This window comes from Zalophus californianus, chromosome 14 (assembly GCF_009762305.2).
Source record: "Zalophus californianus isolate mZalCal1 chromosome 14, mZalCal1.pri.v2, whole genome shotgun sequence".
Taxonomy (NCBI): Eukaryota; Metazoa; Chordata; class Mammalia; order Carnivora; family Otariidae; genus Zalophus; species Zalophus californianus.
In genome coordinates, this window is record NC_045608.1 from 15,616,554 (window position 1) to 15,641,441 (window position 24,888).

The 24,888-nt window shown below is 44.6% G+C and overlaps 1 protein-coding gene across 5 annotated transcripts in view; it reads left to right on the forward strand.

The window, feature by feature from the left end:
• The first annotated feature begins 422 nt into the window (after nt 1–422).
• The window catches only part of CCDC60 (coiled-coil domain containing 60), a 170,430-nt gene continuing 145,964 nt past the window's right edge, over nt 423–24,888 (forward strand). For all 5 annotated transcript variants that reach the window (XM_027576381.2, XM_027576378.2, XM_027576380.2 and 2 more), the window contains exon 1: nt 423–979. In XM_027576381.2, coding sequence (XP_027432182.1) covers nt 890–979 — 90 coding nt within the window. In that variant the 5' untranslated portion in view covers nt 423–889. The remainder of the gene's footprint in view (nt 980–24,888) is intronic.

Sequence of the window (24,888 nt, forward strand, 5' to 3'; positions counted from 1 at the left end):
ACATTCTAAATACTCATTAAATGTATACATGTACGTGGGGGGGGGCTTTGAAGTATGCATAGGAGTTTGTCAGGTGGAAACAGGAGAGAAATAGGCATCTCAAGTTAAAGTAATTGTGGGGCTAAAGGCACACATTTAGCTACCCAACCTAAGGCACAAGAAATCACTAGTGGGTTAGTGGCAGGACAGAGCAGAGTTTGGAAGGAAGGAGTTGCTTGTAGTTAGGTGGAAAGAAAAGGTCCTCAGGTCTAAGAGGACAAATCGGAGTTTGGAGAATGTGGCTCCCTGGTTAGTCCCAGCTCCCGGCCACCATCCCAGCTGCTCCGTCGAGTTCGCGACGCCGCCCCCACCAATCCCAGCCAATGAGGAAGCCCTCCACTGTGTCTCGTTGCCAGGCAACTGAGTTGACCACTGCCTGGCAGTTAGCCGGCTTTCTCTACCCTAGCACTGGAAACCTGAGTCTCACGCCTGGGCCACCTTAGGGAAGGGGGCTGGTGGCCCCTCTGTGGGCCCCCTTCAGATTTGGTCAGTGGAGTATAATTTTTTTTTGTTGTTGTTCGTATTTTATTTTCGTTTGTAGTACAGAAAGATATCCCCTTCCAAAGAGGGGAAATCTCGTGAAAGTTTGTAACTTTCTAAAAACTGAGTAATTCCGGGCTTGCCTAATTCCACCCCCTCTGGACTTCCTTATTCTGTTAGTGGGAAACCCAGATGATGTGCTTTCCTTACTCCTGGGTCAGAAGCCTCTGACCTCTTTGGGGCCCGTGTAATTGGCTTTGGGAATCAGGAAGAAATTGCTGGAGCCTCTCACACCAGGGGCTGCTGAAGTAGAAGATTCTGGAAAAACCCCTCTTTGAGGAGCCCAGGCTATGCCTGAGGGATTTCCAAGATGACCAAGATACCAGCCACCAAGAAGATGCAGAGTGTCCCCAACTCGGGGGCCCTCTGGCCCTTTTATGTCTCAGAACATCTAACACAGGTAGGTCTCCCCTCTCCGCCGAAACCAAGCATGTTTTCAAGACCAAGTGAAATAGAAATTAGCCTTCAGGCCAACAAGGGACAGGGGAAGAGAGAAGTCCTGGTGTAATTAAATTGTCGAGACACATCCCTGCTGCTATCAATGGTTGGTTTCTCGTAAAGAATGAAAACACCAGGCAGAACACTGAGCTGGGCCATTCTATTAGCCAGTAATTCCAAAATGATAGACTAAATCAGCAGTGACACTGTAGAACATCAGAAAAAAATTAAGATGAATTGTAGGCTTGCCATTGCGGAAATTATTTTTGGAGATCCACTGGGCTCGAGATACGGGCACATCCCCTCTCTTATGGAAAGACTTCAGAGTCAAACTTTCGGTTGTGAAGCCTGACTCTGCTACTCGCCAACTATTGATAAAAGACAGGTTGCTTAGCATCCCTGAGCCTTTATTCCCTTGTGTCTGCAAATGAGACCAGGAACATCAATTAGGCAGAAACAATGTTAGGACTAAGGAAGCTATGGAAATTGGTTAGCAGGATGCTAACACTTGAGAGTGTGTATATATGACATAAAATTCTGTTGTTGATTTAAAAAAAAAAACAGAGAAAAATCATTACTATGTAGTTCATGACCACAGTCAAGTGTTTCTGTTTTCAAATGATCATTGATGTAGGAAAGATGTTATAGGGTTCGAAGCCGACGGCCAAGAAAGTCTTGAGACGTCTTTGGTGCAAAAAGGTGATTTTATTAAAGCACAGGGGATAGGACCATGAGGAGCGGCCCATTATATACTTTCAAGTTGGGAGGGGGTGAGGAATAGCAGAAGTCTCTAAGGAATTTTGCAAGCAAGGCTTCCAGGACCTTGAGGGGTCTAGCTATTGTTGGGAAAATGTCATTTATTACCGTCTAATAAAACCTTACTCATGAGACCCTTCAGATGTATATCGGTGGGCCATATGCTTGAGGGATGACTGCCAACACGTAACTTGGAGGGTTTAGAGATAAAGGAAGTTTCCGAAGGAATTCTTACACGTTAAAGTAGACTTACAGGATCCTGGGGGTTTGGGGGAGAGGTGGTCAGGCTAGGACTGCCTTTTGCCCTTAGCAAAGTATTAACATTGAGGCAGCTGAATCCCTAGAGGAATGCCACTCCCTGTTTCAAGGACTTGTCAATGGGCTGTAGGTAGTAAGGAAATTTAATAATTTTTCTTCTGCCTTTGTTTCCCACACCAGTCATAACTGGGTAGGCCCGTCCTGTCTTTGTTAAGTGTGTCTTTGTTATTGTATTCACACAGTGCACACTGTATGTCACCACCGATTGGCTAAGGTAGGGGAACAGTGGAAAGGAGAGTCACAGGCAACCCCAGCCCACTGTGGCATATCTTATGGCTCAGAGTCCTGCCCCAGAAAGGAGGGCCTGGGGAGAAATCGGTGCCCAAAGGAGACCTTAAAATTCACCCCTGGCTCCCTGGTAGTCCAAGGTGTTTCTGAGCTTCTCCCTTCTAAGAATTAACACATCTGTAAGCACCCCTCATTGTTCAGCATTCTTAGTGAGGTCACTCTGCAAGATGCAGTCTGTATGTATCTCCTTTCATCTCAAAATGCTACACAGAAGTGAGTTCCACCTGGAGCAGTCCCCTTCTGGGACTGAACTTCTTTAGCAATGGGGGGAGAGAATGAGGAGCGAAGTGTGCTTTTAGGAAGCAGAGGGGAGTGTGAGAGCTTGGGCAGGGGACCCAAACAGCCTGGGTTTGAACCCTGGATCTGCCCCTTAGCAGCCCTATGACCTTGGGCAATTTGCAGAATGTCTCTGCTTCTGTGTTACCATCTGTCAAAGGGGAAATCTCATTGTGCCTTCTCTTGACACATAGCAAACCCTCCCTAGAATTTAGTTACATTGTTATTTCATCCATTTAGCAAACATTTATGGAACTCGTTACTGTTAAACACTTGCTCTTGTAACGAATGGGACTTGATCTTAAATATTTCATGATCTATAGTGTATATGTTTGGGATGGGAAGTGAAGGATAAGAAATAGGTAATTATAATGCTGAGTAAAAAGCATCGTTGGGTATTGTGAGAATTCAGAGAAGGACAGCTAACTTGTCTGCATGTGTTTGTGTGTGTGTGTGTATGTGTCAGATTTGCGGAGGGAAGAACCCATGTACCCAAGTATTTACTTAAATAGAGTTTTCCATCTTGGGATAGAGAGATGAAGAAAGTAGAGGAAGGTACAGAGGTTGGAATGGCCATGTCTTTCTTGGGAAGAGGGTTGGTGGAACTCAGGAAGGTCAAGGAAAGGGAAGGCAGTTTCCAGGGAACTGCTGGATAAACTAAGACTTCAGGCACAAAAGCCTCCTTGAAATCCCGCTGCCCCTGCCCCACTTTCAAGGAAATAATGAAGACTCTAGGGTGTCACTGGCTCATATCTGAATTAGCATGCTTTTAGAAATTGCAACTTTTTAGAGCTACTGTAAAGCATTGGTTAACCTAAACAAAGCTAACTAGAAAGTGACAAACCACAAGAAAATGTGTACAGATTAGGAGCAATTTCTGGTGTCAAACCAAATCAAACCAATTATAATTGCAGCAATGTTAATAACAGTGGTAACAATTGGCACGTCTTGAGTATTTACCACCTGCCGGATTCTGAGCTAGATCTTTCAGAACCACCTGCAACACTTCAAGGTGAGCTGTTACCTCCTCACAAGAAGGATGGCAACATGGAGAACCAGGGAGAACAGATCCCTTATCCAAGGATACTGGCCAGCAGGGAACAGATTTGAACTTGGATCTGTCCCCAGGGTTGAAGCACTCCCTGCCTCCCCATGCTAATCAAGCAGTGAGAGAGAGGTTAGCATGCACCACAGGGGGATAGAAAAAGAAGGTGTAAGTGCAGTCATTGGCTTCAAATCGCTTTCAGGTTTATTGGGGGGCAGGGGGTGCCACATAGAGGATGACAAATGCCAGGCAGCCTGGTAAGCATCCACTGAGGAGTGACTGAGGAAGGAGCTGGTTTCTCAGAGGAGAAGGGTGAGGCCACACTGGGCTGCATGGTAATACCAGCGACTACGGGTCCACCATGCCCTAGTGTAATGACACGTGGGGGAACCCCCCCACCCCGAAAGGATCCTGAAGCCCTCTGAAGCTATGCATTTTCCTTCTTACAGGATGGAAGGTGCTACAGGGTAACTAATGTTGCAATGGCACCCTGCCTTGCACAGTCTTCATGGAGTTTTTATTTTTATTTTATTTATTTATTTATTTTTAAAGATTTTATTTATTTATTAGAGAGAGAGCACGAGAGGGAAGAGGGTCAGAGGGAGAAGCAGAGTCCCCGCTGAGCGGGGAGCCCGATGCGGGACTCGATCCCGGGACTCCAGGATCATGACCTGAGCCCAAGGCAGTCGCTTAACCAACTGAGCCACGCAGGCGCCCTTCATGTAGTTTTTAAAAAACATGAATAAGATATGCAAATCCTCTGCTGGAATGTCTTTTGTTGAGGAAAGCTTGCAGCCCCCCCCCCCCCCCATGTTGGGCTCCCTAATCTTTGAGGGAGTTCCTTTTCCCTTTAACTCCCTTTTCCCTTTGTTTCCCAAGGAAGCAAAAGAGGAGACTAACAGGATTAGCCATGGGGAAGGGAGGGGATCAGGGCGTGTACAGATTACCAGGAACACATTTTCTTCCTTGAAAGGGGCTAAAAAAAGAGAGGCACTTAGCACACACCACCTCCATGTTCTAGAATGGAAATGCAGAAATGGCATTTGGCAAAAACTATAAAGCTGTGGAATCCTTTAGACAAGCTCTGTCTCTCAGTGCCTGAAGTTTCTACCACGCTGTCATTAAAACCCAGAGAGAAAAGAAGCAACTCTAATTTGGGCAGATCCTGAGACAGCCAGGATTCATACTTCGCACTCTGTTCATATCCTAGCTTAGTGTTAAAAAGATTCTTCAGCAAACAACGTGAGTTCAAACCCCAACTTTGCCACTTACCAGGTTGTGTGGCCTTGAGCAAATGAGTTACCTGAGCCTCAGTTTCCACATCTGTGATAACGGGCACATCGCATTTTATCTAATTTAAGACACCTTCCATTTCAAGATGCGTCATAATCTTTTTGTGCCACTAAGAAAGAAAACTCTACTGATTAAACTATAACCTACTTTCAATTATAAGATATGCCCCAGTTTCAGAGATGCTAAATGTGGAAAGAAAACGTGCATCTTAGAATAGATGAAACAGCTAAAAGTGCTCCCCTGTCGTAGGGTGTTGTGGGGATTAGATGAGCTGATATGGGTAAAGCTCTTAGAACAGAGCCAGGCTCAGAGTAAATACTATGAACTGTTAGCCAGTATGGCTTTGTTTAATCCTCTATTGGCTCTGTGATAGAGGTGTTCTTATTAACCCCTTTAGTACCTGGGTAGACTGAGGCTGGAAGAGCTCCCAGGTCTAGTTCTCTGCCAAGAGGGGAGAAGGGGGCAAATTAAGCAGAATCCCAGGTATAGAGAAGACCTTGGCCTGAGCATCTCTGCCCCCCCACCCCCCACCCCTGTATGATAACAGAAATGCCCAGAGAAGGTCTTAGGAGTCCAGCCCAGTTATACACTGAGTTGGGCTGCCTGGAATCAGAAAAGGAGAACGAAGGTATTTTAGAAAGCGATCCCCCAACAAGAGAAACCTGGAGTCTCAGCATAAGTCGTTCCTAGCCGCAAACATGAAGTGATTTTCCTTCTTGTCCAGATAGGAGAAACTGTGGCCTGAAGAGGTAAGTGGTGAGTCATCGCCCGTCTTTGTTGGAAGTGGCCTCAGCGCTGGTTGATTTCTCTGGCCTCTAATCACAGAGACCACGCCCCCTGCCCTGAATCACTGATTACGCTGGGGGGAAAAAAAAACAAAGAATAAAAGCTCTCCGGACCACTTGAGATTCAATTCTGAAGAATCCCACCGGCTGCACCTTCATTTTTATACGACTCATGACTTAGGCCAGGGAAATAGCAACCAGTCCCTTTCTCTCTCCAAGGGATTCTTAGCGCTCCATTGTTAAATGCATGAGCCGATTGCAGAATTCAAGTTGCTTTGTTTTGTTGTTTTTCTTTCTGCCCTGATGCTTTGGGCTGGTAATGCCTGCCTTGGTGAATCTTGCTGTGTCTAACTGCAGGTCCATGCGACAGTGAGCTGCCCTCCATGATAAATTGCGGGGCAGGTGCACGTTCATTACCTCCTGACACGGGAAGAGCGATAGGCACTTTCTTTATGCTGGACCAAATGAAGCAAGCTCTTTGTCTGGGCTGCAAAGAGGCAGCTGCTCTCCATGGGGGGCAGGGGGTGGGTGCGGTAGAAGAAACACATCAAAGAATCTAAGGGATGTGATACAAGCTCAGTGACTAGGGAGGAGCTCTGCCTTTGAGGTCAAACAAAGATGGGTTCAAATCTCCTCTTTGACAGTCTCTAGTAGGGCGCTCTGTGAAATGGGTCGAATTATAATCAGGTCTACTGCATCGATGTTTTGGAAGGATTCAATAAAATCACACATGTGAAATACTGAGCACAATATTGAGACACAGTTAACCACCCCCCCCCACGCCCGTAAGTGATGGCGGTAATTATCACCAGTGCTCCTCGTTCTCAGACTGGACAGGAGTGTCACTCACTGCTTTGAAGACGTGTCAGCCCAGATATGAAGTCTGGAGGAGGCTGTGTGTTAACTACAAAGTCCCACAGTGAGGCCAAGTCCCAGCTTAAGGGCGGAAGGGAAGAAGCAGGTTGAAGGATATTTTTTTAGAACTGGCCTGAGAGTAGATGTGCATGAAGGGTGGGGTGCCCTGCCGGAGAAAGTTCATTCAGGTGACAGAAATGCTTGACCCAGTTAAAAACTCTAGTTGTAAAAATGGGGGTGCCCCTATTCTGAGTTTCTTGGATTTAACTCTCTCGGCCCAGTCCCATCATTCATGTTTGAATCCCATGAAGAACCAGAAGGAAATGAGAAAAAAAGGAAAACTCTGTGTATCAGTTAGGATCATTTTTGTTTACAAGTAAGAGAAAAACCGAAAAGCAATGACATAAACAAATATGAATTTATTTTCCTCATACACGAAATCTGGAGGTGAATGCCTGCCGGTATTGGTTCAGAAGCTCGCCAATGTAGGAATGGACAGGTCTTTTCCCCTCATGGTCATAGAATGGCTGCCCCAGCTCCAGGCATCATATTCATATCCCAGCACAAAGAGGAGAAAGTGGAGAATGTGAGCTATGTTTGTCCCTTTTATGAAGGCCTTCCAGGAACTTTGCTATTTACTCTTATGTTTCATTTGCCAGAATAGTGTTGCCTGCCTTTTCTAACTGCAAGAACACCTGGGAAACTGTGTATCTAGCATGAGTGTGGAAAGCAAGGGCAAAGGAGAGATGAGAAAGTATAGGAGATAGGTACTGGATGGAGTGATCAGCAGTGACTGTGAATCACAAATGATTTCCCCAAAACTCAGAAACTGGGTGTCCCAAGCAACCCGGTGACTGGGGGGCTCTGGGGCCAGGGGAAGGGTAGAGGCCCTCAATAGAAGCATTCAGTCCTTCAACGAATATTTGTATATGCCAACCATGATGCTAGTGTTGGGGATACAGAAGTGAAAAAAGGCAATCACATGAGACACGCTTCTGGAAACTCTGCAAAAAAAAATAGAGAGGGATAACAGGAAGAGAGAGAGCTGAGACAGTGGAATGTGCACCATCTTTATTCCTATGAGCCCCCGTCTGGTTCCACCGTGGGCTGGGGGGGTGCTTGAAGAAACTCGGGTTAGACAAGCCTTTGCACGACTGTGGAATGAGCCCTGTCCTCGACCCCCTTTCAGCAATCCCGGAGCCTGTGGAGCTGTGAAATTCAGAAGCTGCAGAATCTATGTGGGGTTCGGTGGCAAGTAAGCACTTACAGAAAATCTGACAGAAGCCAATTCAACCTTTCTTGGACCGAATAAACCAACATATTTTTCTCGAAGATCTTTCTGACAACTAACTTCAAAATCATAATGGCTGGTAATGGGATACCTTCTATCATGAGATGGTGGCATTTTTTCCTTCTAAATTCCTGTGTTCAAACTCTACTGAGAAAATTTCTTGCAGGGCTCAATTTTAATCGAATGCCTTTCTGCCTAAATTGGAATTTATGCAATCGGTAGTTTTATTTAATAACTCAAAAATTAGCTACGTCTGGCGACCAGCTTGCAAGCCTGGAAATGCCTCGGGGTTTCTGGGTTTCACAAAGTGAGATTATACTGCTGGGATAGTTTCTGGGATGGGTCCAGTGTTGTCGGGGCTTCAAAGGGTCCATGGTGGGCTGTAGCTCAGTGGTAGAAAAGACAGGGAATAATGCCCCATAGTGGCCTGGGACATGAGCAGAGTCACCTTCTACGGTATATGTTTAACACCTACCATGACAGACTTTTTGGGGGGTCTTCTCTCAAGGAACCCACAATTCCATTGAGAGAACAAATTCATAAATATCCATGAATCAAGACAGCAAATAAGAAGTACCAAAAAGAAAAGTTGGGACGCCTGGGTGGCTCAGATTGGTTGGGTGTCTGCCTTAGGCTCGGGTTGTGATCCCAGGGTCCTGGGATGGGGCCCCACGTTGAGCTCCTGGCTCAGCAGGGAGCCTGCTTCTCCCTCTCCCTCCTCCCCTGCTCATGCTCTCTCTCTCTCTCTGTCTCAAATGAATAAATAATAAAAAAATAAAATAAAACAAAAAAACATATAGGAGCTTGGAGGTAAAAATAAGTTCTATCATGGGAAGACATGCACAGTGAAGCCTTCGGGTCTGAATCAATGTTGGCTAGATGGAGGTTGAGGTGGTACGAGACACTGAACCAAAGCTAGAATTTACTTTCTAATAGGGGAAGGGGCAGGGCAGAGGACTACCATGCTCCTCCAGGGAGCACATTCTTTCTTTCCTGGAACCCTGCCTGACAAAATGCTGCCCCACAGAGCTCCAGTGGATAAACCGTTCCACACTATCCCTCTTCATACACAAAGTTACCCAAGTTTCCATCCCAGGGTGTTGTCAAGTTAGAGAGGATTTCGCTCCATGGGTTCTCATTAAAGTTTCAATAATCAGAAAGGTCCAGTGTGTTATTTCTTTCAAGGCTTTGAATTTCGGCAGAGTAGCGTTTCTCGATCTTGGCACTGTTAACATTTTGGGCCGATAAGCCGTCCTAGGCTTTGGAGAATGCTGAGCAGCATCCCTGGCCTCTGTCCATTGGACATCAGTAGCAGCCCCCTCCCCAAGTTGCGACAATCAAGCCTGTGTCAATCAAGCCTGTGTTCAGATTTGCCGAGTGCACCCTAGGGGACAAGTTTATCCTGGGTAGAGAACCACGACGGTGGAGGACTCCTATAGTCCTCAACACCTTGCCCCAGTTGAATGCTTATCTGATGGTGAGACATTTCCTCTTTCAATAAATGATGCCCTTGCACACCCAACTGTTCAGGGAGAAACCCAAACTTCCTCTTTGACCCCTCCCTCCCCATCAACCCTTAGCTCCAACCAGCTGCCTCAGGGCAGGTGTTCTGCCCACACTGCCTCCTTCCCCAAGGTCGCTATCCGGTCCAGGCTACCACTATCTGTAGCCTGGACTATTCCACCGGCCCCCTAACTGGGCCTCATTACCTTCAATTTGAACTTCCAACCCGTTCTCTTCCAATGCAAGTAGGATATTGTCATTCCCCTGAATAGGACAATTAAATGGCCCTCCACTGCCCTCAAAATGAAGATTAATATCTTTAACGAGGTTTAAAAGGCTTTGTCCTTGCCAACTTTGCCTGCTTCATCTCTCATTACTTGGCCCCTACTCGGAAGCCAAAGTGGTTTTTGAATATGTCATGCTCTCTGTCTTCTTCCTCCTCCTGAAACATCCCCTGCCCTTGTTCCTCTGGGTTTCCATGGCCAGATGTTTCTGGAGCTCTGGACAGTGGTGGGACAGGCATGGCCAGCTTCCAATCCCAGCTCTCCTGCTACCTGGTCAAATCACTTAGCCTCTCTGGTTTCTTCATGTTCATCTGCAGAACCAAGAAATCGAAACTTACAGTTTTGGGGTTCCCTCCTCACTATGTGATTCTAGAGAGCAAATAATGGCCTTCACTTACTGAGCATCTGTTGTGCATCAGGCACTTTGCATACACTATTAAAATAGCCCCTCATGCCATGGGCAGGTGCAGTCATTACCCCTATTTGCAGAGATAAAGAAACTGAGGTGTGGAGAGGTTTTGTAACTTCCCCCGAGACGCCCAGATAAGTAGGTGGTGGAGGTAGGATTTGAACCCAGGACTGATTCACGGGACAGACCCTGTGCCTTTAAGATAAGCCTGTTGACTGCAGTAACAATGGGCAGTAAGTAGACAAGTATCTCTACAAAAGGGGCATCTGTCAGTTCAATTTTTAAAGCGTATATTCAGAAATACCTGGCAGGAAAAAGGAAAGCGCCAATTTTAGCTGAAGGCAATGCAAACAAGAATGTGACTGTGCCTGCGACCACAGACAAGGACATTTGCATTTTCTTGAGCTCTTGCTAAAATATGCTAGTGAGCTTTTCTGGAAGAGAAACACGGCCAAGGACAGAATGGGGGGAACCCTGAATGTAGCTCAGACTCATCTTTCTAAATAATGCTCATTTCGATGAAAATTTATAAGCCACTTCTAATTAAAGCCACATTTCTAAGAAAGGCATATTTTGATCCTGGGTCAATATGCTGCCAAGACCCACTAGATAGAACGGAAGACAGGCCCAGCTAATGAGGAATGAGGTTCTGGTGTGTATGTGGCTGAGATGTTGATAATCATAAGCAGCTTAATTGGGTTGAATCATTTGGGCAAATATCTAGTTCAATGGATTCAGTCTGAATCCAAGCTCTGACCCAAATTTTTTATTTTCTACCAAAAAAATACTCTGCATCATAATTGCCTGTTTATTTGTTCAACCCTACCACTAGACTTGGAGGTTTTTGAGGGAAAGGACCGTGCCTTGCTCACAATTCTATCCCTAGAGACTAGTGCAATGCCTGGCAATGGGTAGAAGTTCAATATTCTTTAGCATCTGTTCTCAGGATCAGGGATAATCCCAGGTACCAGGTACATCCCTCAGGTAACTGTAAATCCATCTGGACCAGGCCCACAAATGTTTTATTCACAGGTAATTCCCAGCATGTGCTGAGGTGCTCCATAAACATGGATACCATCCTAGTACTTGCTATGTGTGTGACCTTGGACAAGTTATGCTCGGTGCCTCAGTTTCCCTGGCTCGCATATGGAAATTATAAAAGTCCCTGTTTTGTAGGGTTGTTGGGAGCATCAATGGGATGATGCTCAGAAAAGCCCCTGGCTATGAGTAAGCCCCTTTCCTATGTAGTAAGTGCTCATTAAATGCTACCTTTTCATATTCCTGCTTAGGGATCAAAGCCATGGGCTCCCAAATATCAAGCATTAAAACATTTAAATACTGACATTTCCAAAGACGATGACTCTCATTCTGATCACTTTTATGCATTCAGGAAAAGGCAGCCAAAAGAGTAACAGGACGAAAATGTTGCACTTCCGAGAGCCCTTGAAGAAAATGCCCAAAAGGCAATTAGCGCATAACTTGCCTGTGTTGTTATTGCTTATTAGCTGATCCCATCCTCTGCTAATCAAATCGCTTCTTTGATATTTTTAGACCTTTTAAAAGAGGCCTTTCAAAACTCAGGCAGCCAAGCTTGTTGACAGCTACCAAGGAATTTGAGCTATGAATCTGGCATCCTCGTAGGGATGGAAATGGAATGGAAAAATGGCGGACATGGGGAGCATTCTCTTCAGGGTCCATGGGAACTATCATAGGCAGCCCAGATGCTTCTGTAGCCTTGACTAGCTTTCCTCACCTTTTCCCTCCCTGCCTCAAACCAACAAATCACCCTCCTTGCCCCCTTTTCTGTAGCACCAGGGTTCATGATTTAAATTATCTCAGTAAAGGGCAATTTTTGAGTTTCCTTGGCCGACCAGACAAACTCACGTCTTAGCATGATTGCCTTAGAACCGAGGCCATGAATCATCCAGGCTTTTGAGTCCTGGTTCTGCTGCTGCTCACCGCTCTGTGACCTTAGGCCATCTGCTTCACCTCTCTGCTGCTGCATTTTCTCAAATGTGATTAAATCTTGTGAAGATTCAAGACGATGTCCATAAAGCCTGGGTCCAGAATGATAACCGAGATTGATTTATGATGAATACCATTCTACCTTTATGTACATCCCAACTGCCCGCATGTTCTGTTGTGTGTAACGCCAATTTTTTGGTATAATGCCAGTTTGGGTTTTTTTGGGGGTTTTTTTGTGTATTTTTCTGTCAAAGAAAAAAGAAAGAAATCTATATCCTCATGAATCATCAGTTTCAAGGTTGTCCTGGGGATAGCGAAATGAAGTATGCTTTTGTATCCTCATGGGGTTAAAAATGACATGATGTTTTAAAATTAAATAAGTGGCACATTATATAGTTGTGATGATGATACTAAAAATAACTGATATTATTGGTTGAGTACCTCCTATGTGCCACGTGCCATGCCAAGTTCTTATGTGAATTATCCAATTCCATTTACTCGACAGTGCTAAGAGGTGGGCCCTGTTTACCCCATCTTGCTGGTGAGCAAACTGAGGCTGAGAGAAGTTAAATAACTTGACCAGAGTCCCACAGCTAGTTAGCGGCCCATCTGCCATTTGAACCCAAGTTGGGTCAGACTGCAAAGTCCCCATTCTTAACCATTATGTATTACTTTGCAAAGTTAAGCCTGACCATTTACGGGGGCGCATGGGTCGAGGGCAAATATGTCCCCACTCTCAAACGAAGAACATAAAGAAGGAAAACCACCTACTTGGAGGGGCTTCGGGGAAGTAGAAGAAATACTGACTGCATCTCATAGGCTATTCACTTCTAGCTTGTCCTTACTGGTCAAGGTCAAATTTCAGGGGGGTGTTTCAAGGATACTCCAGTCACCCCAGAAGTCCCTGAAGTCAGCAGCTGACAAGCATTGCACAGGACTTTCATTTCTTTCCAGCCCACTGCCCAAAACCTCACGAAGCCTCCATCCCATCTTTTGTAATACCAGCGTTACAAAAGCAACCTGTCTGTTGAATGAAGCCTGGGATCTAATCAAAACACAATTTTTTTTTCTTTTTTTTTTTTTTTTTTTGCCTCCCCTGCTCCCTTGAACAGTTTTCAGCAGGGGAAGCTTTTCTCCAGCCCCGACGTGAAGACGATGTATCCAGTGCCTTTTCTGCTTGCCCTTGGGTGGTAGCCAGCCTCGCGGTCTCTCCAAGTCACAAGACACAGTCACGATTCAGAAATTAAAAGCATTGATTCTAAGTATTAATATATTAAGCAACACTTCAACCTTCCTTCAAGGAGAAGAGTGTGCTTCCTCTCCTACCTATTAAGGACAGCTTAGGATGGCTCCCTGCAGGCCACCTGCCACGAGGGAAGGCAGTGTGGGGCATGCCCTTTCCTTTACCCGCAGAGAGGCCCCTGCTCCCCTTAGCTTTCTGTGTTGGCTGGAAGGGAAAATAGGGAGCACAGGGAAGTTCTCACTGGTACTGCCATAAGAGGTCTGTATTCTTGTAGGGACTTGCAGATGTCTAAAGCTGGCTCTTTTCTCCTGTAGGCACTTCTGTTGGCCCTTTGGAAGTTCTCTATTGCAGCCTTCCAAATGATTCCATCTCTCTACACATTGTCTATCAGACACATGTCCCTCAGATTCTGGTTTACCAGTAGTCTGCTCCGCCCAGACTCCTGACTTTGGAGTCTCCTGGGCTTTGGGTGGGAGCTACTATGGGCAAAACCCCAGGTTAATATTCCTGCCTGGGGTGTCCCATCTGGTGCCCAGGTTTTATGCATGCTTGACACACTGTCAAAGACAAGCACCACTTCCTAACCCAGCACCAGCCCCAGGAGCACCCCGTAGCCTGCCTCTGTCCTCTGGATTTGCCAGGAGAGGGTCAGGGACCAGCTCAGCAGTCCCCCAGCTGCCGGGATCAAACTTTAAACTCTTGAGCAGTCCCACCAAAGCCTCTCTGTCATTCTGTTTGAAGCGAAGGATGAAGCATCCCCCTCCCCTTGGGACCAGCACCCCAACAGGTGTTGTGGAAGAAATCCCTGTCTCCCTTTTCACTCTCTGTTTTTATGTTCTCAAAGTGGATAAGGATCCAGGGACCCATTCTCCTACAGCTACCTCGAAGATTCCTTCAAGGTGGTCTTTCCTTTCGTTTGGATTGTGATGCCTGTGGCATCTCAGCTCCTCAGTCTATACCATCCTACCTGTTAGTCCATCCTGCTATCCTGCCACCTACGGAGTGTTCACGATGCGCCAGGTGATTTATAAGTGTTACCTTGAGGCCTTTCAACAACCCCGTGAGGGAGGTGTTACCACCTCCATTTTACAGGTAAGAAAAACGAGGCTCAGACCCCCAAAAGGTGACTTGGGTGATAGAGAAGCCAAGACTCAAACCCAGGCCAGCCTGGCTCCAAAGTCCCATTTTGTCCTCTCCGCTGCATGCCCAGAGCTGTTCATATTCGCTGGGATGGGGACCCGGCTTCACCCTCAAGTCTCCAGATTCAGTTCCAGACCACACTGCTACAGCCACCACCTTCTTGTCACCAAAGCCTTTCTGAGCTCATCAGAAGTTACAGGATCCTCCTGGGGGACAGTGTCACACTGTCCACAGAAGTCACATCAAATGCAGCCGTCTCGTGGTTACTCACAAAACAAAGTGTCCCTTTTCCTTTTTGATATTAGAACATGGTCCTACTGCAAACTGACTTGAAAGGAAGCCAGACTCTATTGTTCCTTGTCTGCTTGTGAAGGATGACAGCTACTTCTGGCACCCAAAGGACCAGAATTTAATGCAAGGGTAGGGCCCTTAATGAAGGGGCGGGGAGGTTGGTCAGAGGTCAGACACCCCCCTGAAGCAGCCAGCCCCAATTCGGGGAAAATCAAAACCTGCCACTCCCCAGAAAGCAGTTTGTATTTCACCGCAGGTTTGGAAGCTGTGCTGTGCGTCTTCTCTGCCTGTTCTCTCTCTGCATCTCCTCCTCCCTCCCTCCTTCCCTCTCTCACCTTTGTACCATAATGCTTAAACAGTATTTGTTAGCTCTTCCTATCCTTCCTTTTAGCTTTGTTAATTCTTGTAACAATTTCACGTGTTTAAAAAGACAAAAAAGAAAGCCCCAGGCAGCCTGGCCACGTGGACACCAGGGGCACGTGGCATTTCAGACCAATTGCTAAGCCACCCAATCCCACAGACTCACAGTTTCATTAATGCTCTTTCATCTGCCCTGGATTGTAATGGAGCCTCTTCTGTAACTGTGTACTTAAGGTAAATAAATCGTTGGGTAAGATTGATAACAGGGTGGCCCAGGTAGTGTTTTACACCAAAAGCAGAAGAGTATGAGGGTGTCTCCAGCTGTAAATGACGGGACCACAATTCATGCTGTGTCGTTCAAGAGTGTGGAGGGCTCTTTCCGCATAAATCAACATTTTCTGAAGCTTGGCTTTTCCGCTTTCACAAGGAAAAAGGAGCTTTCTTTCCAGCTAGACACATGGTGTGGGGGGGTTGTTGTGATAATGAGCTTGATATCCAGTTACAACTCATTAATACCACGCAATGTCATTGCAGCTAATTCCTGCATTTTACAAAGCCTGGATCGCAACAAAGCATATTATTGGCCCCAGATGAATTCTTAAAAACGAATAGACGCCACAAAGGCCCAGCGGGTTCAAGGCCGAAATGGTTCGGTCTTGTGGAAAGCGCAGATTCACGGGCGTGCTGTTGCTATAGACGCGTCCTTGTTTTCACGTCGAGGTAGATTGCAGGCCAACAGAACCCAAGCCGAAGAATTCCTTCTGTAGGTTCAGGAAGCAGAACAGCCCAGACCCACAGATTCCCCAGTTCTGAGAAATGCTGAAGTTGAGGAGCCACCACCTGGAACCATAGAGTCCTACAGAAACCTTGAAGGGCATCTCTCCAGCTGTTTACCCAAAGCAGGAGCATGGGATGCTAATATCACGGGCTCTGGAGTCGGCCTGACACAGGATGAGCCCTGCTCTGCTACTTCCCAGCTGTAGGACCCTGGCAAATTGCCTCTCGCTCCAAGCCTCAGTCTCCTTATTGGCAAAATGGGGATAAAGGCGGTTCCTACTGTTAGGATCCTTATAACTTAGGTAACCAGAGTATCCTTGTCTCAGAGAAGGCTGACCAGAGGTGGGTGCAGTACTTAGATGCAGTCTGATCTATATTTTCTTACTACTTGTTGATAGAAGTGCTGATGGGGTCCAGACAGATATTCAGGGCTTATTACAACAAGACAAAGTAGGAGCACCTTCTCTTCGAGAAGCTTTCTCTCGCTCTTTCCCTTGTCTCCTCCCCCCCAACTCTGCGGGGTTCCATAGTCATAATTCCTATCACACACCTGCTCATGGGTCTTGTGTCACCACCAACAGAGAGGGTCACTGAAGCAGGGACCTCCATTAGTGCTCTTTGAATTCACCAATTCATTCAACAACTATTTGCAGCACATCTATTATGTGCCAGCCTCTGGGAAGACAATAAATTTTTGTTGACTAAATTATTTCAAGATCTTCCCCAAAGAGTGGACCTATTATCTCCTTGTATATCTACTTGCTCTGAACAATACGAATCCTATTGGAAATGTATTGCTCTTGGTACATATTTTTTTAAGCTTCCACTCATTCTTGCCTTTAGGTTTTCTGGCAATATTCTAGAAGCCTGTTCACTTGTGGGAACATGCCCTTCCTGCCATCTTTGGTGAAATTTCTTTGACTATCTCAGCCCACTGGTGCTTTATAGAAGACTAGGTTTCCTTAAATGCTGCCCCCTACCTTTGTTATCAGAACTTTGCTATCGGAACTTTGCTTACTTATTCCTTGCATTTCACTCACATTCGTTCATTCATTCTTCTCCATTTGATTCATTTCATTCAAAATTTCATTTTCCAGAGTCCCCACCCATCTAACGCATGCTTCTTTCTAGAGCCTTCGGCCAGGAGTTCATATCAACGTTTTCATGAGATTATTTTTTAGAATCTCTCTCTCTCAAGTCTAGTGCAGAATGTGACTGGAATTCTCTTCCTTCACAATACAACACCAAGCCCCAGATACATATGCTGTGGTCAGCTTTCGCAGCGTTTTTCTCCTTTGTTGCTTCCCGGTCCATTTTTCACTTTATTCCTGTGTCTGTCCAGAGATTAAATTCCTGGCAATGCAAATGAGAGATATATCAGATACTTCACTTTGGGTTTGTAACAAAGGCCTGAAGAATTGGCCTCTCATCATCATACTATCTTGTGTCAGGACTGATTTTCAGAGTTTCTAGCATTCACCTGTGTGTTCTGAAGTCTTTTCCTACTATTAGATTTTTTCCAAATCATTTTATTCTCACCCAAATGCTTTTTTAAAAGAAAACAAAACACTTTTTTTATTGAAGTATAACATACATAGAGAAAAATATGCAAATATAAGTGTACAGCTTGATGAAATTTTACACAGTGAAAAAAATCTATGCAACTTCTTCACCAAAGTCAAGGTGTAGAGTATTACCAAAGCCCCAGAAACCCCTGCAAGCTACCCCCCAGACACAAGCCCCTTCTCCCCAGTGGTAATCACCATCCTGATTTTGCTCACCATCAATACGGTTTACCTGTTTTTTTTTTTTAAGATTTTATTTATTTATTCGACAGAGAGGACAAGTTGGGGAGGGGCAAAGGGAGAGGGCCAAGCAGACTCCCCACTGAGCAGGGAGCCAGAGCGGGGCTCAATCCCAGGACCCCAGGATCATGACCTGAGCCGAAGGCAACACTACTGAGCCACCCAGGCGCCCCTGGTTTGCCTGTTTTTTAAACATCATTGAAATGGAATCATACAGCATATACTCTCTTGGATCTGGCTCCATATGTACATTATGTTTATGAGATTCACTTACATTTTCATGTGTAATTGTCAGATGTCCGTTCTCATTGCTGTATAGTATCTACTCTCTGAATTACCACAATTTATTTATCCATTTACCTGCTGAAGGACTTTTGGGTTGTGTTGCTTTTTGGGGGAGGTAAAAGGGGATGCAACTATTACAAAAATGCTGACCTTTGTACATGTCTTACACTGAAAAAATATGCAGACTTCTGTTAGGTATGTGCACGTGGGGGGAATCGCTGGCCACAGGGTATGCGTATCTGTTCAACTTTAGAGGATACCCCGGTGCAGGCATCCACTGAGCTGAGATTAAAAGCTGGACACTTCACCGACTGAGCCACCCAGGCACCCCCCCTTTTTTTAATTGAAGTATAGTTACATTAGTTTCGGGTGTACAACACAGTGATTCGACAATTCTGTACATCACTCAGGGCTCACCACCATGAGTGCAGTCACCACCTGTCTCCATACAACATCATTACAATGTTGTCAGCTGTATTCCCTACGCTGTACTTTTCATCCCTGTGACTCAGTTATTTTATAACTGAGAGTCAGTCTTTTTTTCAGTTATTTGAGTGGGTGTTTAGTGGTAACACCTTATGGTTTTAATTTGCGTTTCCTGAGTGCCAAATGAGGTTCACATCTTTTCATAGGTTTATTGGCCATTTGGATACACTCTTCTGCGAAGTGCCTGTCAAGTCTCTTGCTCACTTTTTCATTGTCGCATACATCTAAAATCCACCGCCAGGTGTGGGGAAACTGGCACTTTTGAACAGTGCTGGTGGGGGTAGAAATCTGTACGTGTTTGGAGCATAGTTTCCAATACATTAAGATTCTTTATGCAGTCATTTCACTTTTGGTACTGATCATGCAATAATGTTCCTATAGTATTATGCTGAGTGAAGTAAGTCCATCGGAGAAAGACAATTGTCATATGGTTTCATTCATATGAGGAATATAAGAAACAGTGCAGAGGATCATAGCGGGTGGGAGGGAAAAACAGAACGGGAAGAAATCAAGAGAGGGAGACAAACCATGAGAGACTCTTAACTGTAAGAAAGAAACTGAGGGTTGCTGGAGGGGAGATGGATGGGGGGATGGGGTAACTGGGTGATGGGCATTAAGGAGGGCATGTGATGTGATGAGCACTGGGTGTTATAATCAACTGATGAATTACTGAACTCTACCTCTGAAACTAATGATCTTGTATATGTTGGCTAATTGAATTTAAATAAAAAAGTAATGTTCCTGTAAGTACTGTTCCCAAGAATATATACGTGTATATATTCAAAATAGACATATATTGTTGAATATATATACACACATGTATATGTTCTTGAGTGTATACACACACACACACACACACACACACACACACACACACACGGAAGGATGCTTATCATAGTTATATTTTGTCAGAAATCTTTTAGTTGCCAATGACAAAATCCTCCTCCAACTTGCACAAGCAAACAAAAAGGTGAGGAGGTGTTAGAGACTCACATTACAGGAAAACTCTAGGGGATTTGGCTTCTGTTGTAGCAGGATCTAGTGTAGATAAAGTCATCCGGAATCTGCCTACCTATATTCACTCTCCCCATTTCCATCCCTGCTGATTTTATTCTAATGTAAAAGCTCTCCATTGTGTATCAGAATGGCCATGAACGGCTCCAGGCTGAAATTCTTCTGGTTTGATAACATTAGGAAAAAAGAAACATCTCTTTCCCAAGTGAGTCATCAAGAGTCCCATCCCTGAGCTATGCACTTGGATATTGCCCATCCGTGGAGTCGACAGAATGGGGGTCACCCACACCCACACTGAGGGTGGGGGAAGGGTAAATTCTCGAGAAGAAAATCCAGATGCTTTGATCCAAAGAAGGCAACCCAAACGCTGAAAAGGCAAAAACAGAAAATGTTTACTCCTACAGCATCAATATTATTTTTAAAACTGGAAACAACCTAAAATCTCCATCAATAGGGAGAGTCAGGGCGCCTGGGGTAGCTCAGTTGGTTAAGCGACTGCCTTCGGCTCAGGTCATGATCCTGGAGTCCCGGGATCGAGTCCCGCATCGGGCTCCCTGCTCGGCGGGGAGTCTGCTTCTCCCTCTGACCCTCTTCCCTCTCGTGCTATCTTCATTCTCTCTCTCAAATAAATAAATTTTTAAAAAAAATAAATAAATAAATAAAAATAGGGAGAGTCAAATAATGTCATGTACATTCATACTATGGAAGAGTATGCAGCCACTGAAATAAATAAAGTAGATCCGTACATATAGACATGGAAAGATGGCCATTATGGATATAGTTTGGTGGGGGGGAAAGGGGATTGCTATATGTACATTATAATGAGTGTGACCATGTGATTTCTTGTCCAAACTGGACACTTAACAGGGTGAAAGGAGGTGATATAATTAATTACACTGGGACAACACACATAATTGGAGATTGCCCTGGGAAAACATATATGAACAGTGGCCATAATTATAATCCCATATTTATTCAAATTTCTATATAGGTACATCTGTAATCTATCCATCTACCCATCTGTAGACATATATATATGTTTGTCTTTATTTAAGAAAGACTCGGAGGTTGGGTGCCTGGCTGCCTCAGTTGGTAGAGCAAGCAACTCTTGATCTTGGCGTCGTGAGTTTAAGCCCCACATTAGGTCTAGAGCTCACTTAAAAAAAAAAAAAAAGACTTGGAGGTTGACTGTAGGAAGTATGAGAAGGGGAAAAGGGGGTGTATTTTATTATTTTATTTTATTTGTTGAGGTATAAATTACATGCAGTAAACTATTTAAATCTTAAGTTGCACCTCAAAAGTCAATTAACTTTTACATTATCTATATACCTATGTAACCACCACCTCAATCAAGATAGGAAATATGCCCATCATCCCAGAAGATTCTCTCAAGTCTTTCCTTATCCATACTGCCCTCACTCAGAAGTAATGGCTCTTCTAACTTCTTTCACCAGATTGGTTTTGCTCATTCTGGGACTTCATATAATGAAATCATAGAGCATGTTCTCTCTTACATCTGACTTCTTTTGCTACCATTACATCTGTACAATTTATCAGTAGTTCATTCTTTTTTATTAGTGGGGAGTGTTGCATTGTTTGCATATAATTTATTTATATACTGTCCCATTGATGGACATATAGGGTGGTTCCAGTTTGGGACTGTTATGAATAAAGCTGCTTGGACATACTTTTATGTATTTTTGCGTGAACATATATAGGCACAATTGTTTTAGGAATTGCTGGGTCACAGAATAGGAGTATGCTTAGTTTTATCAGAAATCACCAACATTCCAAAGTGTCAACCATGTATGAGAGTTCCAATTGCTCTCCATCCTCATCAAAACAGCCTTTTTAATTTTCCATTCTGGTAGATGGGTAGGGAGAGCTGATTGTGACATTAATTTGCATTTCCTTGATGAGTAATGATGTTGAGCATCTTTTCCTATGTTGATTGGCCATGTGGATTCCTCTTTTCTGAAGTATCTGAGTCCTCTGTTTCTTTTTTCAATTGGGTTGTCTTTTTATTATTGATTTGTAGGAATTCTTTATATACCCTAGATAGGAGTCTTTTGCCGCATGTATGTATATATTCATCCAGGCTCTTCTTATTCCTTTCATGGTGCCCACTGATGAGCAGTAGTTGTTAATGAAGTCAGATTTATCAATGCTTTTTTATTACAGTTATTGCTTTTTTTCTATATTTAAATAAAGCCATAAGACATATTTATTAATATTGCTTTAAACAGTCAATTTTCTATCAATGTGAAGAGACTCTGTTCTCTAGCTCCGTTTGGAAACAATTTCCTCAGCTAGGAGACTTGCGTTAGTATTTCTGGTGGTTCAGGATTGCTGGTGACAAATTCCCTCAGCTTTTGTGTGTCTGTAATGTCTTTATTTTGCTGTCATTTTTGAAGGATATTTTTATTGGCTACAGAACTAGAGGTAGGCAAGATTTTTGTTTTGCTTTTTAGTGCTCTTGAGATGTTATTCCATTGTCTGATGGCTTTTATAATTTCTGGAAAGGACCCTTCTGTCTGGAATTTTAGTCCACCTACTCTTATTTCTATGGCTTTCCAGTGTCTTTGAAAATATTATTTTTGTCATTTATCTTTTTATCTTCTTGTTACAATGAGAACAGTGGGTTTCCACTAACTGCTGCATGGACAGTCAGCCTCTTACTGGGGAGAATTCAAGCTTGCTGCCCTTCTTCCTTCACCTGGTTTGTTGTTTGTTGGTTCATTCTTTCCTTCTTTTTTTCCCTTCTTTAATTGTTTGTGCTTTTGTTTCACTCGTTTATTTTTTAATCAACTTTTTGGAGTATAATTTACATACAATAAAATGCAAACATTTTAAGTCTACAGTTCAATGAGATTTGACAAATGTATGCACTCACATAACCACTCCCTGAGGCAGTTAGAAAGAGAGCACTTCCGTCATCTGAAAAAGTTCCCTCCTGCCCCTCTGGAGTCAATCCCTTCCTCCCACCCCAGCCCCAGGCAGCCACTGATGTACTTTCTATCACCTTAGATGACTCTGGCCTGCTCTCACATTTCCTATAAGTTGAATCCTATAACACATACTCTTCTGTCTCTGGCTTTTTTTCATTCAACATGTCCAAGACTCATCCCCATTAATGGATATACCAGTAGCTTGCTCCTTGTTATTGGTGAATTGTATTCCATTGTGTGAATGTATCAGAGTTTATCCATTCTCTTATTGGTGGACATTTGAGTTGGTTCCAGTTTTTCTTCCTTTTTTAAAATCCGAAATGCTGTAAGTAATTTGTTAGTGCATTTCATAACTGATGCACATCCTAGTGACCAGAGCACAGTCCTGGCCCTCATGGAAGCTTCAGCCTAGAGGTCAGATCCGTGTTGGACAAGTAATCGCAGGCATGATGTGTGTTGCAGAAAGGCAAACCCAGGCTGCCACGGAGCAAACAGCAAGAACACCCGGGAGAAGCATTTGAGATGAGAATCAAGGATGGCAGGGAGGGAACACAGTGAAGTATGAGGCAGGGTCTGGAGTGTAAAAGAAAACTCAGCAGACATGGAAGGCAGATGGAATTAGTGCATCACTGAACATCTACATAGTGACAGAGACACTGTGGTAAACATTTTTTTAAAAAAATATTACTTCATCTAATGCTCAAAACAACTGTGGGATGTATTTAAGCTCCATTTTACTGGAGGCTGAGGTTCAGGAAAATGAGCTAACTTGTCCCAGGGGACACCATTAGTGGTAAGCCAGGATTCGAATCCAGCTCTGTCTGCCTCCAACGCCCATGCTTCACTCCTTACTTGAGGCCAACCCTGGTTATACTGAGTGCAGGGGAGATGGAAAGACAGGAATAGATTGGAGAAAGATCAATGAACATGAAAAAAACCCACAAAAAACCCAAAAATATCTAAGTGAATAGAAATAAGAAAAAAAGCCTTAGCATATTTCCTCATTTGTATTTATTTAATTGCTTAAAAATAAAAATAGACATCACGGCCACGTTTATCAAATCCTATCCATTCTGCCCCACAATGTCACATTATTTAAGTGTAGACTTTGGTGGTGTGGTGGTTGTAGGGGTTGTGTGTGTGTGTGTGTGTGTGTGTGTGTGTTTTGTGGTCAGAGGCAAGAGCTAGAAGAAAGCGGGATCAGAGAAATACCAAGAGGTGTTTACAAACTAAAGGGCAGAGAGATCTATCAGTTAACCAAAGTGAGATAAAGAGTACTGCCAATTAATTTATATTCTCAGAAGCGGTGAGTGGAGAACACTGACTGAACAATGAAAGCATCGCTGGGAGCTTTCATATTTGGTGGCGTCTGCCATGTAATTTGTCCCCCTTTTCACATAGAAATGTGTGGTATTAGCTGGGGGATGTGATTAGAATACCAGCAGAGGCTGACTTTGATGGGAAACACACAGGCGGGTGCCTAACAGCCGATGGAGATCAGAGACGGTCTCTCTCCGGTAAACTCACAAACTGCAGTCTGCTTAATAAGGGAAGGGCATTGGGGCCAAGATTGCAATGCATAAAAGGCCTGTGCCTTCCACCTGGCATCCCGGCCTCCCAGAAAATAGTAATAGTTAGGATGCACTGACAGCTTACTGGCTACATGCAGACTGCATGGAGGTGCTTTGCATGCACTCATTCATTTCATCCCCAAACAATCATAGAAGGGAGAGGATCTTATTACCCCCATTTTAGAGAGAAGAAAACTGAGGATAAAGATGCTCGGTGACTTGGTTGAGGGTATGGAGCCAGCAGCCCCTTCTACCTTTCACCAAAGCCCTTGATTTTAAACCTTTGCTTTATCCTGGATCCATAGGGGAGAGAGGGCATGGGTGGGGCACAGGATAACAGACAGTCCCTGCTAGAAGGCCTGAGAAACCCCACTCCCATGTAGACAGAGAAATTGTGCTCTGGGGATGGAGGTGAGGCTCCATGAGGAAATGCAAGCAGTCAGAGAGAATCTTAAATTCCCAGAATGCATGTGCTCATTCTCCTAATTGGATGGATAGGAAAACTGAGGTCCAGAGCAAGCCCAGCGGGCCTTGTGTTTGTTTCTCACAAGACATACAGTCTTCTGGGACCCGCCCCTGTGTCCCAGTAGGATCAAGGTGAGCCACCCCAGAAAGCATCTCCTAGGTAAGAACAGAAGTAATAGCAAACACTTCTATTGTACTCCCTATGTGCCAGGCACTGTCCTAACTACTTTCACAAAGTTTAACTCATTTAGGGGCGCCTGGGTGGCTCAGTCGTTAAGCGTCTGCCTTCGGCTCAGGTCATGATCCCAGGGTCCTGGGATCGAGCCCCGCATCGGGCTCCCTGCTCTGCAGGAAGCCTGCTTCTCCCTCTCCCACTCCCCCTGCTTGTGTTCCCTCTCTCGCTGTGTCTCTCTCTGTC